Source organism: Kogia breviceps, chromosome 18 (assembly GCF_026419965.1).
Source record: "Kogia breviceps isolate mKogBre1 chromosome 18, mKogBre1 haplotype 1, whole genome shotgun sequence".
Lineage (NCBI taxonomy): Eukaryota > Metazoa > Chordata > Mammalia > Artiodactyla > Physeteridae > Kogia > Kogia breviceps.
In genome coordinates this window covers 14820552-14839352 of record NC_081327.1, presented here as the reverse complement: position 1 = coordinate 14839352, position 18801 = coordinate 14820552, and the positions used below count along the sequence as shown (strand labels likewise).

At 47.0% G+C, this 18801-nt stretch overlaps 2 protein-coding genes across 2 annotated transcripts in view; both read right to left on the bottom strand.

Annotated features, from left to right (window-relative positions):
* Positions 1-18801, bottom strand: part of ATP4A (ATPase H+/K+ transporting subunit alpha) — a 77275-nt gene that overhangs the window by 23915 nt on the left and 34559 nt on the right. The gene's annotated exons all lie outside the window — the stretch shown is intronic.
* The window catches only part of PMIS2 (PMIS2 transmembrane protein), a 36653-nt gene continuing 34559 nt past the window's right edge, over positions 16708-18801 (bottom strand). The window contains exons 2-3 of the mRNA XM_067019239.1: positions 17260-17805; positions 16708-17125 (exon numbers count right to left, since the gene is read on the bottom strand). Of these exons, the coding sequence (XP_066875340.1) occupies positions 16966-17125; positions 17260-17564 (465 nt within the window). The 5' untranslated portion in view covers positions 17565-17805 and the 3' untranslated portion in view covers positions 16708-16965. The remainder of the gene's footprint in view (positions 17126-17259; positions 17806-18801) is intronic.

The window sequence follows — 18801 nt, the reverse complement described above, 5'->3', positions numbered from 1 at the left end:
CAGCAGCGTGTAGTCCTTCACAGGAATGTTGAAGGCTGACTTGTAGACGGGCTGCATCGCAGTGACCTTGAACTCTGTGGCCCGGACGTCAGCCACAGCAGCCATGGACTCCAGCAGAGGGGGTGGGGTGTACAGAGGGACCACGAAAGGTCAGCAGATGCTGAGTAATGGGGACTCGCAGAACCAACCCCACCAACAGGAGGATGCTGGAAATACTTGCCCCACGATGACCCTGGCCACCGCTATGGGAAAATGGACCCTGTGACACCACAATGGCTCCATAGAATACTCCCACTGGCCCTTATTATGACACCCTCCAAGTAACTTCGAAACCCTGAATGTTTCTTCTGTCTCCCTAAACCCATCCCTGCTCTCCAGCAACGTGCTCCACCCTGGTTTGCCGGTGCTGTCCAGTTAGTTAAGCCTGGTCCTACCAAATTATTGAGCACTCCCCTTTTAGTCTAAAAAGTGCTCAGTTTGGAGGTTAAATTAAATGGTCACTTGAGCCCAGCGATGCTAAAACTTGAGCATACAACTGAGTCACCTGGAGGACTTATTGAAACACAAAGCTGAGCCCCATCCCCAGAGCTGCTGATTCCTTAGCTCCGGGGCAGCGTTCAAGAATGTGCATTTCTAACAAGTTCCCAGGTGAGGCTGCTACTGCAGGCTAGGGACCAAGGCTTTGAGAACCGCTGCTTTAGACGATTACTTACTCTCTGCACCCCTCTAACCCTCTCGTCACTTCTGTAATCGTTTGTCTGCACCTGTTGCAGCAAAAATAGAAATGAGACTTTTCTAATAAACAAGGAAAATAAGCAACAATGAACAGGCTGGGGAAACAGCATAAACAGGCCTGAAAGAGTTAAGCAATCTTGGTTATTCTTTAGCTATTCCTACTAACACACACTTGTAGATAGACGTGTCCTTCACAAAGCTAAACAAAGCGAATTACTCTCTGATTCCATACGAATTGTACCCTGCACCCAGCATTTACTCTTGCTGCATTCTCTTGTAGCAAATCACCCCTTGGACCTGTTTACATTCCAGAAAGGAGGTCACAGGCCGGCAACCCAGGGATGAACGGACCCACTTACCAGGCTGCCTGATGCCAGCAGTGACTGTTTTAAAATATTGCAAGAAGAACGCAAGACCTTCACCACTTTCATCCTTATCACTTACCCTGGACTTCGAGTTCCACCTATAAGACCCCCTGTAATTCCCCAGGATGGGGCGGGACAGTTCTTGAGGTGCTAGCCTACTGTGTCTTCCCTTTGCCTGGCAAAGGAAATAAAAAGCCTCTCTACTTCTTATCTTCCAAATCTCTGTCTCCATATTTTTATTTGGCATCAGTGCATAGGGAGCCAAGATCTGGCAACATACATCATATTCCCCATCCTGTAACTCTGTCCTAGTCCTGCTTCACTCCTCTCCCTGATCCTAGAACACTCTTCCTGTCTGTCATAACACCTCCCATAACCCATCCATCCTCCCATAACCTCCCTGTGTCTATAATTCCCTGTTCCCCATAACCCCCTCCTATAACTTCTCTGTCCTACACTCCCCTGCCTCTATACACCCTTCAATGTTTTCATATAAATCCCTTCCCATGTCCCCCAGAACCCCTTCTTGAGACTCCATAACCTCCCCTTGGTCCTTTCCTAACCCTTTCCCCGTCCCACAAGAACCTCCTTATCCCATGTAACCCTCTCCTGGACCCCTATAATCTTCTCTTTGTCTCCCATAACCTTTTCCCATTCTTTTCTAACCTCCAGCCTCCTTCCCACACAAATCCCCTTCCTTTACCCCAGAAACTTTCCTGCGACCCTACAATTCCCTCCTGGACACTCAGACACCCATCATCCCCCTGTCTATCCCATATTAGCTCTGGCTGTCCTCTCCTGACTCCCTCCCTGTTCCGTTAAACTCCCCACTATCTCCCAATCATCAACCACAGTTAATGCCACAGCTGTCCGCTCATCCTAGTCCTGGGGCTGCCCTGGCGAGTTGAGTCACAGCGGCGTGTCCTCTGTTAGTTACCACTTTATTGTGATTGGCTGCCCTGATAACGGAGGATGCTGGGAGTGTGGGGCCTCAAGCATTTAGACCCAGATTCTGGTTGGTTCAATGTACTAAGGAAGCATTACTTAGGCACGCCCCCACCACCACCACCCCTGTTCTCTGCCTGTCCTCTTGATTGATTCAATGAACAAAGATGTGGGGTTTCAACTATTTGCCTTTAAAAAAAATTAATTTAGTTACTTATTTTTAACTATGTTGGGTCTTTGTTGCTGCCCGCGGGCTTTCTCTAGTTGCAGGGAGCAGGGGCTACTCTTCGTTGCAGTGGCGGGCTTCTCATCGCGGTGGCTTCTCTTGTTGCGGAGCAAGGGCTCTAGGCGCGCGGGCTTCAGTAGTTGAGGCTCGCGGGCTCTAGAGCGCAGGCTCAGTAGTTGAAGCGCATGGGTTTAGTTACTCTGTGGCATGTGGGATCTTCCCGGATCAGGGCTCGAACCCATGTCCCCTGCATTGGCAGATAGATTCTTAACCACTGTGCCACCAGGAAAGTCCTCAACTATTTGCTTTTGTTGTTGTTCCCAATTTGAACTCCTGATTGACTTAGTGAATGAAGTGGGTGAGCCTCAAGTACTGGCTAGTGCATTCTGGGCTGATTCTTTGATAGGCAAAGGGAAGGATGTAATTTTTTTAAACATGGAAGTATTGGAAGCCTACAGTGCACCAGGCAGTGCTCTGCTCTTGAAGGCCAAGTGGCAACCAAGAGAGACAAAGCCACAGCCCTCCTGGAGTTTGCAGTCCGTGGGGGAGATGGGGAGATGTACAGGGAAAACCTGAATAAATAAACTAAATGATTTCAGAGAGGACCAAGGGCTATGGGGAATAATTAGGACATAAGGGATAGGGACCCAGGAGGATGACACGAGGTGAAAAGGGGAGTGAGGAGGTCAAGGAAGACCTGTCTGGGGAGAGGACATCCAAGCCTGGATGAGGGGCTGGCCCTAAGAAAATCAGGGTGAAAGAGTTCCAGGCAGGGGGAATGGCAAGTGCCAAGGTCCTGAGGTGGGAAAGAGAGCTGTGTGATCCAGAAACAGAAACAAAGGCAGTGTGGTTAGAGTGTGGAGGCAAGAGGAGAGGAGCAGACCAAGGCAGAGCCTGAACACCTGGGTGAGGGATTTGGGTTTGATCCCAAGAACCATGGGAACACGGAGGGTTCAAGCCAAGGAGGGAGAGAATCTGATTTGGGTTGTGGGGTTGCACCGGCTGCCCTGAGCAGAAAGGAGAGTGGAAGGCAGAAGGTTTCTGTTTTGCCTGAGGACAGAGCCTGGCAGTTTCATTCTTACAGAGAATGGGGCAGTGCCCTGACCCCTGGGTCCCTTGGACACGGTGGGATTTGCATATGGAAAGGGAGAGCATCTGGCAGAGAGAAGGCGCCAGGAAACCTCAGCCAGGAGCAAGCCACGTGGGACCTGAGTGTGTCTGTATCTGTCTGTGCGTGTGTGTGTCGATCTCCTAAGATGATGGACTCAGCGATGCCCTTTACATCTTAGGCAGTCACCGTCCTCAGTCCCTGCAAGCCTGGAAGCTGGAAGGTGTAGGGGTCGTGTAGGCAGAAATCATACTGCCCTACGGTGCTCCTTACCTCATACCAGAGGAATCACCAACACAGGCCAATAAGAATGAGAACCCCCTTCCATGGCTGAGAGTTCCTTGGCTGGTGTATTTCCTGCCTGGTGGATCCCATGGCTGGTGGTCATGTGTCTCTTGGCCAGTGAGCTACATCCCAGGGAGACCATCGCTCCCTCTAACCACTAAGGGTTTACTGTGCAACACTGCCCAGAAACATTGCTCGGTGGAGTGTCAGCAAGAGTGAACTTCAAGGGCTGTGCCGCCTCATGCTCCCCCTAGGGGCTCACCCAACTTCTGAAGTGCCCTTAGATTACACAATCTAGAGTCTGCTTTGTCCACAAAACCAGGTATAAGGGCAGGATTAGGAGAAAAGCTGAAAACAGAGCTAGGTACTTGTGCCTGGAGCCTGCCTACTGTGAAAATAGTAAAAATAAATCTTAATCAAGTAGAGCTAGAAGATCAGAAGGGGGCGCTCTTGTGCCCTGCATCAATAGCAGAGCCCAACAGGAAGAAGAAAGATGCCTCTTCTTTCCTGACAAGGATTCAGTCAATGAAAAGCCCTCAGCTCTTTGTTTACAATAGCCTTCCCAACTTCCTTTTCCCCACTGAAAAGTGTCCCCCTTCCCTTGCATTTCGGGGACTTGCACATGGCTCACCATGGTCGCAGACCCCAATTGCAATTCTCTGCTGATCCCAAATAAACCCATCTTTGCTGGAGAAATATCTGGCAGTCTATTTGTTTAACTCAGTGCTACTCTGTGCTTCTTGTTCTGTAAAAGAATTGGTTTTCTTCTTGCAACCAATGAATACAGATGGATTCCTACATTCTTGCTAAAATTTGTTGACAACAGTCTTTTTAATTTTGGTTTTAATTTGCATTTCCCTAATGACGAAGGATGTTAATCACCCTGCACATGCTATGGCCATGTAGAAATTATATTTTGTGAAATGCATGTTCATGTTTTTGTTCATTAAAAAAGTTGAACTGCTTGCTTTTTTCTTTTTGCAAATATTTTCTTTCAATTTGTGACGACTTTTCACATTCTTAGTGGTGTCTTCAGAAGAAGTGTTAAATTTTAATAAAATCCAATTATTTTAAATATTATGCTTAGGTTTTTTTGAGTCTTGTTTAGTAAATCTTTGTCTACCTATCCAAAGGTTATAAAAAATACTCTCCTGTGTTTTCTCATAGAAGTTTTATAGTTTTAGCTTTCATATCTAGGTCTGAGATCCATCCTGAATTAATTTCATAGCTATCATCCTGGACAGCACAGTTGTAGGTTGACATATGCAAAAAATGATGTGGTATGACATAAGGAAGGATTCAAGATTCATTTTCTCACTATATTGATATACAGTTTCATTAGCATTAATTGACAAGATTTTCCTGACCCCATTGTATTAAACTGGCACCTTTCTCTTAAACCAAGTGACTGTGTACATGTTAGTCTATGTCTGCACTCTTTGTTTTGCTTCACTGGTCTCTTTGTCTATATTTATACCAATATCACACCGTCATGCTGTAGGTCTTACAGTAAGCATTGAAAGTTCTATAGTGTAAACCCCCAACCATGTTCTTCTTCAAGATTGTTGTAGCTCTTCTAGAGGCTTTGATTTTCCCCATACGTTTTATTTTATTTTATTTTTATTGGAGTATAGTTTTTTTTTAATTTATTTATTTTTGCTGTCTTGCGTCTTCGTTTCTGTGCGAGGGCTCTTCTAGTTGTGGCAAGCGGGGGTCACTCTTCATTGCGGTACGCGGGCCTCTCATTATCGCGGCCTCTGTTGTTGCGGAGCACAGGCTCCAGACGCACAGGCTCAGTAGTTGTGGCTCACGGGCCTAGTTGCTCCGCAGCATGTGGGATCCTCGCAGATCAGGGCTCGAACCCGTGTCCCCTGCATTAGCAGGCAGATTCTCAACCACTGCGCCACCAGGGAAGCCCCCTTCCTGTTATTTTTTGGTCAGTGGTGATGAGAGGGTGATGTGATTTTATGAGGTCAAATGAGGGGTGGTAGGAAGTGGTTGGGATCCTTGAAGACCACAGTAGGGACAACCATCCCACCCCCAAATCCCTAAGATTAGGACAGAAGACAATGCAGGGCGTGGGGACTTCAGGAAAGGGATCTGGGGTGTGGATTTGGGGTGTACTTGGGGGGCAAGGTCTCAGGCAATGACCAATCTTGAGAGAGATGCAGAGTTTGGACTCTCCACAACTCTCTCAAAAAGTCTTGATTGACTAAACTTCACAAGAACTCTCAAATTCTCTTCTTTTAAATATGGAACAACATCCAGCCCTTTTCTTGAATTTTAATTCCTAATCAGCTCTTTGATACTTCTTGGCAGGGGTCTCTCTCAGCATATTTCCTATTGGAAATAGGTGGAAATAGACCACCCCACCTAGGGGGTGGGTCTTGAATACACCCCCTCCACCTTGCCTAGATCACACAGCAGGGGGTGAGGGGTGGTCAGGTGAAAGCAATGGAGAGAGTAGGACTCATACAGGGAGTGGCAGGAGAAGAGGTCTAAGGGGTACTTAGAGACGAGTAGCCAATGTCCTTGAGGAAGGGGGTGGTGCTTCAGGAAAGAGGGCACAGCCATTAGCCATTAGAAGAACCTCCCAGGCTTTGCTCTAAGAGGCAGGGGAGGTGAGGGAGGCCAGGAAAAGGTCAGACAGCCAGCTGATCGGGCAGTAGAACTGAAGAAGCTTCATCAGAATCTCCTGGAGGGCTTCTTAAAACAATTTTCTGAGCTACATCCCCAGAGATTGATTTAGTGGGTCTGAGGTGAGGCCAATGAATTTGCATCTCTAACAAACTCCTAGGTGGCACGCTGCTGGTCCTAGGACCACAGTTTGAGATACCCTAGGGTAGCCACCTCTTTTTGTGTGTGTGTGTGTGTGTGTGTGTGTGTGTGTGTGTGTGTGTGTGTCTGTGTGGTACGTGGGCCTCTCACTGTTGTGGCCTCTCCCGTTGCAGAGCACAGGCTCCGGACGCGCAGGCTCAGCGGCCATGGCTCACGGGCCCAGCCGCTCCGCGGCATGTGGGATCTTCCCGGACCGGGGCACGAACCTGTGTCCCCTGCGTCGGCAGGCGGATTCTCAACCACTGCGCCACCAGGGAAGCCCTAGCCACCTCTTTCAACAGGTTGCCTGGGGAAGAAGCAAAAGAAGCAGGGCTCCCAATCCCTGAGATTGAGCCTAGGGAGAACCATGGACAGGGAAGCCTTTCTACACCCCTCACCAGCAGAGCAACGGATCAAATCCACCAAGATCCCATCTTCAAGCTGCTTTTTGAATGGAAAATAAAGAATTAAAACTGTTTGACTATGAATAACCTTTAATTTGCTATTGATTAAGATTTGTTGGCAACAATTTTGCATGCTAGAGAATTCACGGAATGGGGGAAGTCTGACCTCCAAGTTGTTTTTCAATGGAGACTGCATTTTCACAGATACTAAATTTAACAATTGACCTAGTGATGGAATTGGTTAGGTTATTATTAGATTTATTTGAATTTTATTAATTCCAAATATTCAGTCAATAATTGTGAAGCCAATGTGTGTGTGTGTGTGTGTGTGTGTGTGTGTGTGTGTGTTTGTGGCTCAAAACTTTTTCTATGCCCTTAGAAAATCCATAGATTCCTGGCACTGTGTCCAAAACAGAAGGAAACATTTGCCTTTCTCTTCATCATAGGTCCTCTGGAGCAAAAATTTGTGGGCTTTTCACTGCCTGCTGTTCCCAAGACCCTCCTGTCTAGCCTGTGCAGGGAACCTGCCACCAGCAGCCTGCAAAAGAACACTGCGACTCGGGACTTCCCTGGTGGTGCAGTGGTTAAGAATCTGCCTGCCAATGCAGGGGACATGGGTTCGAGCCCTGGTCTGGGAAGATCCCACATGCCACGGAGCAACTAAGCCTGTGTGCCACAACTACTGAGCCTGCGCTCTAGAGCCCACGAGCCACAACTACTGAGCCCACGTGCTACAACTACTGAAGCCCGTGCGCCTAGAGCCCGTGCTCCACAACAAGAGAAGCCACAGCAATGAGAAGCCCATGCACCGCAACAAAGAGTAGCCCCCACTCACTGCAACTAGAGAAAGCCCTCACACAGCAATGAAGACCCAGTGCAGCCAGAAAGAGAGAGAGAGGGAGAAAGAAAGAAAGAACATTGTGACTCTCCCAAGAGAACTGAGAAGTTCTCTAATTGCTCACTTAATTAGATTAGGGGCTTCCATTGAGTTTGTGGAAGAGAAAAGAGTTCTTTATTAGAGACATCTCTGATACCACTATGCTACAAATTTTATTAGTTAAATTAAATGATTTTTTAAATTATTTAATTTATGTATATCAGTAATTTTTAAATATTCAACAAATGTAGACTTGAAATAGAGTAATTGAAATAAACAACCAATTTGTTGGTGTGGATAATTAAATGGAAGGAATATCTCAAACTTCAGAGAAAAACAATAAGAAAACAACCACACAAGAAAAAAATTATGTAAAGGGTCCAGGAGATCTAATGTATAATATGTAGGAATTTTCAGAAAAAGAGAGGAAGTAATAAGGTAATAATAAGAGATAATTTTCCCAAGCTGGACAAAATACTGCCCATGGAAAGAATTTGCAAAGTTTCTGGCAGCACTGTGCACACGCACAGACACACACTCCTAGGCTTCTTCTGGTGAAGTTCCTGAATTCTAAGAGTAAGACAAAAATCCCAGAAAGTTCTAGACAGAACAAGTTACTTAAAAAGAGAGACAGGAAGTTCCCTCGCGGTCCAGTGGTTAGGACTCCGTGCTTCTACTGCAGGGCACATGGCTTCGATCCCTGGCCAGGGAACTAAGATCCTGCATGCCATGTGGTGTGGCCAAAAAATTTTTTTAAATAATAAAATAAAATTTTTAAAAAGGAGAGAGAATTAGGCTGGCCCCAGACACAAAAATTTTATCCCTGGTAAGATCGTTCATGTGTTCTAATTACAAAATCTTTTCATTTCATCCGTGACTTAAGAAGTTTACCACTCACATATTGTATCCACAGAAAGTACTGGAATTATTCCAACCCAATAAAAATTGAGACATCTGAAAATAGAAGACAGAAGGGGGAGAGAACAGTGGCAAGCAAGGTGTGTTTGTGTATAGATATTCAAAGCCAAATGGGTTCATGTTGATAGTGGGACTAGAGATCTGTGAGATGTACTAACATTTTTTAAATCAGAGAGGTGTATTCTCTGTTGCTTCTCCCCCAAGACAAAAAGGGAGAGAAAAAACATGGATTCTAGGAATTAACAATGACAAGAAAGAGTGTGACGCCCTGGGGAGACTGAAGGCTGCCTTGAGCTGGCGTGGGGTCTGTATAAGCTGCCCAGGTGGCTACAGGTGGTGCGGGGCAGGTGACTGGAGTGGCCAAGACTTGATAAATTGAAGGAAAGGTGAGCACGTGTGCCTGTGTGTGTGTGTGTGTGTGTGTGTGTGTGTCTGTGTCTGTGTCTGTGTCTGTGTGATTCTTGTTTCCTGAAGGTAATATTTGACTTTTAAAAGGAATTTATTGAAGTATAATATGCATACTGGTAAGTGCACACGTCAGAAAGGTACAGCTCAAATCTTCTCAAACTGAACACATATGTGTAACCAGCATTCAACCTCCTACCCCCGGGGCCTACTTCCATTCACTGCTCCCCGGGGGTAACCATTAGACACAAATTTAGCCTGCTTTTGTACTTTCTACAACATGAGTCTGTAGGAAGCTCCTTTTGCTCAACTTGAAGTCTGTGAAATGCATCCACATTGTTGTGTGTGGTTGTGGAGCAATCATCCTCATTGCTGGAGAGTGCACCTAATTTATTTTGGCATTCTACCATTGATGGGCATTTGGGTAGTTGCCAGTTTGGGGCTCTTATGCATAAAGCTGCTGTGAATATTCTAGCACATCTTTTGGTGAATATATGTATGCGTTTCTGTGGGTATAGATCTATGGATGGAATGGCTGGGTTATTGGAAGAATGCTTTCAGATCCTGCTCTTGACTTTTCTATAGTTGCCTTGAGAAAATCATTGGCTGTCCCTTCACCACAGAAATCAGCAGGAACAATGCCAGGAGGCTGGTGTCCAAGAAAGAGGTAGGGAGTAAGCAGTTGCCTTTGGACATTCACCCAATCCTCCATCCTACTGCCTTCAAACTTCCAGAACTGAGTACAGTAAGTCCCCCACATACGAACGAGTTCCGTTCTGAGAGCGCGTTCGTAAGTCCAATTTGTTCGTTAAGTCCAACAAAGTTAGCCTAGGTACCCAACTAACACAATCAGCTATATATACTGTACTGTAATAGGTTTATAATACTTTTCACACAAATAATATATAAAAAATAAGGAAAACATTTTTAATCTTACAGTACAGTGCCTTGAAAAGTGCAGTAGTACAGCACAACAGCTGGCATACAGGGGCTGGCATTGAGTGAACAGGCAAGAGGAGTTACTGACTGCAGGAGGGAGACGGGGTGGGAATTGGTAGAGCTGAAAGATCATCAGCAATAGGAGACGGAGGGCAAGCTGCAATTTCACTCATGCCTGACTTTGATGGCAAAGGTTCTGGTTCTTTGCTGGATTCAATTCTATCTACCCTCTTGAAAAAATGACCCAGTGATGTCTGGATAGTAGCTCTTTTTTTCTCATCATAAATGACACATGGTAGCACTGGATTGCATTCTGAACGGCTGCTGCAGCCTTCGTGTCCTACGTTTGGGTCCTGTGCCTCAAAAACTAACAGTGCCTCCTCAAATAAAGAAAATCCCCTTGCCATTTCCTGAGACTTGAATCTCTTCGGTTCTCCAGTTACTTCTTCTTCCTCTTGTCTCTCTTCGTCCTTTCTCTGGGCACATTCACATCTTTCAAAGTTCGCAACTTGAAGGTTCGTACGTAAGGGACTTGCTGTAATTACAATTTAGAGAGACTGCCTGCTGTGTGGAGAGACAGCAACTAAGAGTCAACATGCCTAGGGCTCTCACTTGGGCCTCAGCCATCCCCTGGCTCCTAAAATTCACCTCTACTGGCACAACTAGAAAACCCAGCTAATACTCCCAAAGTTTAGAACTTAACACATATATCCCCGAAGACAAATTATTGGAACAAAGTGGACTAGGAATTTGAAATAATCTTGGTCAGTTCACTTAAGAGGATAAAAGAAGATCTTAGCAACATGAATCAAAAACAAAAAAATCCTTAGAAAACCAAGTGTTAATACACAACTATGAAAATAGAATTGGAATATAGAACAAAATGGATGGGATTAAAAGCAGGATGGATACAGCTGAGTTGGAAAGTCAGATAGAGGAACCCTCCCAGCAGATTAAAAGAGAAAAAAGGGGGAGATTAAAAGGCAGTAAAAAAGAAACCAAATAACCAAGTAATATGGAGGATCGACCTAAATTTGCTTCCATTTCCGGGGGATATAGTGAAGGCAGGAAAAGTTAGCATGCTTTTAATATGCAATGTTGAACTAGAGGTCGTTACTAAACTTCCAACCTTAAGACCTATTCCAAACCTTTCCCTGCTGCTAACAGCCACTCCAGGTTTGAGCCAGCCCTGAACCATGTGACAGCTGCCCAGCTGTCTCTTTGCTTCAACTCTGCGCTCTCCCCACCCCTGCCCCAATCCACCCTCCACTCAGCAGCTAGAGTGGACTTTTAAAAAATACAGACCAGGGCTTCCTTGGTGGCGCAGTGGTTGAGAGTCTGCCTGCCGATGCAGGGCACGCGGGCTCGTGCCCCGGTCCAGGAGGATCCCGCGTGCCGCGGAGCGGCTGGGCCCATGAGCCATGGCCACTGGGCCTGCGCGTCTGGAGCCTGTGCTCCGCAACAGGAGAGGCCACAACAGTGAGAGGCCCGCGTACTGCAAACAACAACAACAACAAAAAACAGACCACATGTCACTCCCTTGTTTAAATCCTCCAATGCCTTTCCTTCACACTTAAATTCAAACACCTTCCTATGGTGTACAAGATGCTGCAACACCTGGCTACTGCCCTCTCTACAAACTCACCTCCTGACACTCTCCTGCTGCTAAACTGCTCAGAGCCTTTGTACCTGCTGTTCCATTGGCTGGGACTCCTTTCTCTAGATCTTCAATGTGGAGGTTTCTTTCCATCCTACAAATCTTAGCATATCCCGATCTTAAGTAGTACCACTGACTACTGTTACATCACTGTTTCCTTTGTAGTGCTTACCAATACCGGAAATGATCTCATTTACTTATGTCTTGTTGAGTTCCTTGTATTCTGCAGGATAATGTCCATTCTGTGAGGCAGGAATCTTTCCTGTCTTGTTCAATGCAGTATTCCTGGGCCCAAAAGAGTACCTGTCACACAGCAGGTACTTGGTAGATGTTTACTGAATGATTGAATGAACCCTGAAGGAACTCACACACACAGAAAAAGAAGGACCACTCAGAAGGAGTGGAGGAGAAATCTCCTCATATGATTTATTATCCTCGAAGGTGCCAGTGGCGGGGGGAGACTTTGTCCAAGGGACAAAGTTAGGACATGGACATCTGAGTCCAAAGGGTCTGCAAGGAGAGAGGAGGGCCCTCCGCCCCTGGCACACTGAGGGAGAGGGGACCAGGGCATCCTCAGGGTCTCCTGGATTGTGGAGACATCTGTCACCAGACAAAGTGAGTAGAAAAAGTGAAGAACATGAACAGCCGTCCCAGGATGACAATCATGATGCCCATGGCCAAGGCCATGTTAGAATTCCTCTCTGCCCTAACTCTGTCTCCCTAGCTGTTGGCATCCTGGCTCTGTGGGGGAGGGGGAGGCTGGCTGATGAGTGGCCTCAGAAGTTGATCCAGGGAAGAGAGGGGTTCTTGGTTGGAGTGGGGCTAAGGGAGGCCAGAGGGGGCTTCCTTAGGAAGAAACCGGAGCCAGGGTAGGGAGGAGAGTCAGGACAGGACCCAAGGAGAAGGGGGAACAGGAAGAGGGAATGGAGACAAAGGACACAGTGAAATAAAAACAGGGTTCTGGGAAGAAGCAGAGTGGTGGAATGTGAGAGGGGCAGGGTAGGCTCCTGGAGAAAAGGGGGAACAAATGGGGAGCTGTCCCTCTGACAGGCTGGAGAGGGATGGGGAGAAGGTAGGGCTCTGGGGAGAACAGGGGGAAGGGGGAGAAATGGGTTAGGAGAGAGAGGGGTACCCCTGGGATGGGAGATAAGGGGTTTTGCCTCACTCTGACGGAGAAAATGAGGGCTGGAATCCCGAAAGGGAAACAGCAGAGAAGGGATACGATGGACGCAGGCAGGAGGTCTCCACAGGATGGTCCACAGACATCACCAGACGGCCTCATGAGGCCTACAGAGCTCAAGGAGCTGCAGCTTACACTTCAGGCCAGCAGGGGAGAGACGAGCACACATAAGGTCTGCAGACAGCAAGGGGGGACAGCCGAGACCCTGGGGAATGCTGAGGGCTGACCTGACCCCACCAGTCAGGAGGGAAGCTGACCCTGGCTCACCAGCAAGGGGTACACGGGCCCCAGCGATGATGCACCACAGGATCCACAAAACACTTGCTGTCTCATCACCTCCCTCCTGTACCGTTTAACTCTCTCCCTAATCATCTATAATGTCCTACTGCCTTCCTCTAGGCCCCTTGCAGCTGCCAATAATCTTTGTGTACTACATACCCCCTTCCATATCCCATAATCCTCTCCGTGTGGCCCCCAAATCCCCACCTCATAACGCTGTCCCTGTCCACACATCACCCTCTCTCTGACCCACAAATCCCCTCCCTGTCCACCGTAACCTCCTCCTCCTCTCATCCTAACATTCCCTGTGGCCCTTAATTCCCTGTTCCCATACCCCCTCCCTTTCCTTGTAACTTTCTCCCATCCCCTTAACCCCATCTGGGCTACATAACAAGACCCCAGTCACCCCACAACCCCCTGGCCATCCCCCGACCTGTCTCCTCATGCCCCATAATTCTCCCTGGTCCTAAGCACCTGTCTTTGTGACCTCATAAGCGTCATCCTATCCTGCTGGAATCCTTGTTCACCCCCTTTAACGTCCCCACAGTCCCTGGTCAGCCAACCAACTCATTTCAGGTCCAACCACCCGGGGGAACGATGTCACCAAGGCATGGCCTCTCCCATCATCCACTCTGCCTCTGAGTCTGCTTTCCTTTCAGCACTGATTGTGATTTCTTTCAGCATATGCGGGGGAGGAGTTTCAAGGTTTTTCTTTTAGCCTGGGTTTCTGACTGGCTCAATGAATACAGAGGCTATTTCCTGGGTGTTCCCCCATCTCCTGATTGGCTTGAAGAATTCAGATACTTGCTTTTCTTTTAGCAAATTGGACCACAGATTGTTCACAAAGCATAAAATGGGTGGGCCTTTGTAACTGGCTGCTATTTCCCAGTCGGACCTGCAGGTGGGTTCCTCGAGTGTGAAGAGTGGGATTTACCAACTCATTCCATATGAACTTATTTGCCACCTACTTGTGCCTGGGCTTGTGCTGGGCTCTGGGAACCAATAGGTGACCAAGAGAGATAAACCCAGAGCTCTCATGGAATCCACAGTCCAAAACAGAAGATAACTATTCATATGAATAAATAAACGAGATAATTTTTTCAGGTGGTACCAAGTACTCTCAAAGGAAAGAGATAGAAGGGTGTGTTAGAGAGGGATCTAGGAAGGCAATTCGTGAAGGGGCACATAGATAACTGAGCAAATAGAACAGAGGACGGAAGAGGAGGAAGATGAGGAGAAGCAGGAGGGGGAGGGAGAGGAGGGGCAAAAACTGGAAGAGAAGGAAGAGGAAGAAAAAAAGGAAGAAAAAAATCTGAAGGACTACAGGGAGATGTGTTGCTTGGCTGTTGAGCTCAAAAATTAGTTCAGAGTATGTAATCACCATAAACCACCAGGCCCAGTAATGGAGCATACTTACACAGGCATAGTGAAATGTAAGCCCTATAAACTGAATTAAAAATTGTAGTCTCATTCTGTGGGAAGTAGGGGAGAGAGAGAAGAATGGGTAGGTGTTAAATCTGCATGTTTCATTATAGTAATTCAACTGATGACATCTCAAGATATAAGAATATCAGTTTTTGGTTTGTTTTATATTTACATGGTGGTAAATACCAGATGAATGCCGGAGAGTGGAATACAGGTTGGGGGAAGTCAGGGAGCTGAAGCAGAGAAGACTGGGTGGCTTTCTAAATCTTATAGCACAATGTGACTTTTTTGGATTTGGCTGTTCATGCTGATGTGGGCCATCCTGACTTGACATGGCTTTGCAGCTGAATGTGACAGGCCCAGCTTGGGCTGGTCTGGGGAGAAACAGGGATGGCTGACCCTCCAGACCCACTAACACAGCAGACAAGCAGATATAATCCCCTTTCCGGGCACACCCATAACATGGAGCATTATCCCACGAACAAGTGTAATCTCTGCAGATACCCAGGGCCATGGAGGTAATAGAAACAGCATTGTAACAGCTACGGTTAAGGTTAACCATAGACTAGCACTTTTGTTCTTTCCTTTCCCTCATTATTTTCTGTAAACCTTCCAAGATGGGTCTCTTGTTGGGTATGAACTTAAAGCTGTAACCCCAGATGTCTAAGAAATGTAACTCTATTTTCCTGCATGTGCACTGGCTAGGGTGGATTAAGTTGTAGAAATAGGTAGGCCATACATGACATGGCACAATATAATAGTTTATTTTCCACTCAATCATGAGAGGCAGTGGGGGAAAGGGTGACTGTTCCTAAGAATGATTCAGGGACAGAGGCTGATGGGAGCTCTTCCATTCTACAACATGTGACTTTCAAATCACCATGGCTATCACTTGCCCAATCAGCTAGGGTAGGAGGAAAATGGGGGAGTGCCTGTGGGAGGTGGGTTAAGGCCAGGGTTGTTTGTGGCACACGTTGCTTGTGATCACATTCCGTGAAGCCAAAGACAGTCTCATGGCCACACAGGGGAACCTAGGAAATGTGGCTGAGTAGTGCTCCCAGGAAGAAAAGGAGATGAACATTGGGAAAGAGTCAGAAGTCTTTCCCACAGCTATTCAACTTAATTTCTACTGATAATTTCCATTCCTCTTGATTGTGGAAACTTAATCCTGCTAAGTCGAAGGTTTCTGGGTCTGAATTTGGGGCTGTCCGTGAAGCTAGGGCCCCAGAAGGAACCCCTGAGTGCTGTCTATGGGATCAGCCTGTGTCTCTGTTTTCATTCATTCTGGATGGCTTCTGCGTTATCTCTAGTTCCCCTCTGACAGTCATTGTCACTCCGGCACTTGGCATTCCTATAGCCGTCACCTCCTTCTCACCATGAGATATCCTACTTGGCTGTCAGGCCATTTCTCCCTAAACCTCCACACCATACAGCATATTTTCTTTGAGATCTTAAAGCCTCTCTAGCGTTTATATGTGAAGTAGGAATACAGGTGTTATCTGGGGTCTTTGACACCCTGCCCCTTCCTGAGATGCAGGCTATTAGGGGCCTTCTGATGGATATACTGGCAACTAGCCTTCCTCTACTTCCCCTATTCCATGAATAGGGGGCCATTTCCCTTTCAGGATTGGGGGAGAGGTGGTCTTGATCAGCTCTTCTGCCAAATCTACCATTCACTTCTTGAGGTCTTTCCTTCTTTCTTTAAGAGTTTGACTTTTAATCTCAAAAGCTGGAGGAGGTTTCTGTTTTCCTATCCCTTCTCTGAGACACTAGAAGCCTGGAATACCAGCTTGAATGAACCTAGAGAACATTAATTCAAATGTCTAAATATCATTCCACATTGGCAATTATTATGTCGATTTTAAAAAGGAAGCAGGTTCAAGAAAATTATCTTGTTCAAGGATATACAATTTCTAAGTGTCAGAAGTGGGATGTAAACCCACATCTGTCTGATTTCTATGTCTCTGTGCTTTACCATTAGGTCATTCGGATTTTCACATGATCTGGGAAACACATAGCCCTAGAGAAACACAGACACTGACTCAGAAACACACACACGCACACACAGGAGAAGCTGGAACATTCCCTTCGATTTTATTGGTTTAAATAAATACTTTCCTGAAAGAGCAGCCCAGTATCAAGGAGCTTAGGGCATCTAGAGCGTGAAAGTGAGGATCCCCAAGGCGGATGATGACAGATTTGGAGGCCAAGAGGATGAAGTAATATGGTGTTCCTGGGCTAGTGGGTTGCTTGGATGTTGAGTTCCTTGGCTGGTAGGTTTCCTGGCTAGGGGATGTCTCAGCTGCTGGTTTCTTGCTTGGTGGCTGATTTGGCTGGTTAGTGTGTTGGTGGGTGGGTTCTGTTGGGATGGGTGAACCCATTGGCTACTGGGCCTGGTCTTCACACAAATAGGGCATAGTAATAAGTGATGCCTAAACCGATGAGTATAGCGAATACATCCAGCCAACCAGTTCGGCCTGAGTTGATATAAGCCACTTCCCAATCGCTGTTCTTGTTGGCCTCCTTGGTCTGTAGGAATGGGAGCTTTAGATTTGGGTTTCTGAGTCCAGCCTTGTGACACCCTTAGGTAATGGCTGGAGACCGGTTACTGAGGGAAAATCTCTACCCACATCCCAGGACAGGAGCAGATGCAATGGGGCAGGTAGAGGACAGGATGGGCCAAGGTTTAGGCACTGGTTTACCTTGTAACAGAAGAAGGCTGCTGGTAGTCCCAGGGGAGGAAAAAGAAGTACGCCTATGACGGTCATACACAAGTAATCCGGGGCATAAAATGCCAGTTCTTCTGGTGTCTGGACAGGCCCTTGTGGCTTAGCTTCGTTAGGTGGGGCGCCTGGAGCGGGTGGGGCCCCTGGAGCAGGTGGGGTGCCTGGAGCGGGTGGGGCCCCTGGAGCAGGTGGGGTGCCTGGAGCGGGTGGGGCCCCTGGAGCAGGTGGGGTGCCTGGAGCGGGTGGGGCATCTGCGGCGGGTTTCGGGGACATAACTTTTCCACTCCAAAGGACTCCAAGTATCTTGAAAACAGAGAACCAAACCCACTACACCTCCCCTTGTTCTATCCGGAATCCCAAGACCCAAACCGTCGAAGTCCAGTACTTCACAGTGGAGAAACCAGCGCAAGTCCTGATTGGTTGTCGGTGTGAGGGGGCGTGGTCCCACTGTACTCTGCTCCTCCAGGACTCGGAGGGTGCTCCACCCTCTATCAGGACGTTGACTCTGTCCACCCTGATAGGGATTGGTTGCAAGCCATGAGGTTGGATTCTGGCTCCTTCTCCTTCCTGCAGACCCCTATCTGCAGACAGGGCAGGCGCGAATACCGGGGACCCCTCCCAAGAGCTACGGGAACAAGGAGGTAGACAAGCCTAGTAAGAAAACTAGGGGGCCTACAAACAAAAGCGAAGGGAAATGAAAAATAGTAACAGATTATAAAATATTAAATTAAAAAAGAATTCTAGTCCATACTGACAGAAAGAAAAGTGAGAGAAACAAGGTGAAAAGGGGTAAGGTCTTTCTTAGAGTAGAATGCCATCTAATAAATGTCGATGGAATGATGGAAATGAGAAATCCCCATTGTGGTAGGCAGAATCTAAGATGGCCCCAAGATTCCTGCTCACTGGTATACATACACCTGCTCCCAGTTACTCATTCAAGTACTAATCTGTGGGCTGCCGTGAAGGGATTTTGCAGATGTAGTTAAGGTTCCCAGTCAGTTAATGTTAAAATAGGGAGAATATCTTCAGAGGGTCTAACCTGATCAGGTGAGTTCCTAAAAGGAACTGGATTTTACTGGCAAAAAATATTCCAGGCATGAAGCAGATTAGAGGCAAGGGAGATTCTCCGTGGCTGGCTCTAAGTAGGAGAGGGCCACATAGCAAGGAATGCAGGCAGTCTTTAGCTGAGAGTGGCTCCCAGCTGAAAGCCGGCAGGGGAATGGGGACTTTAGTTCTACAACAGTAAGGATCTGAATCCAGCCATAACCATATTCATTTGGAAGAGGGTCCTAGCTCCAAATGAGAATGCAGGTCAACACCTTGATTTTCACCTTGTGAGATGGTGAGCAGAGAGCCAAGCCATTCTGACCCACAGAACTCTGAGTTAATAACTAAGTTTGTGGGAATTTGTTATGCATCATTAGAAAACTAACAACCATTCAAACACCATAGTAATTACTGGCTCAGGTAATTAGCATCAATGGATTCTAATACCACTGGGTTTTAGCTG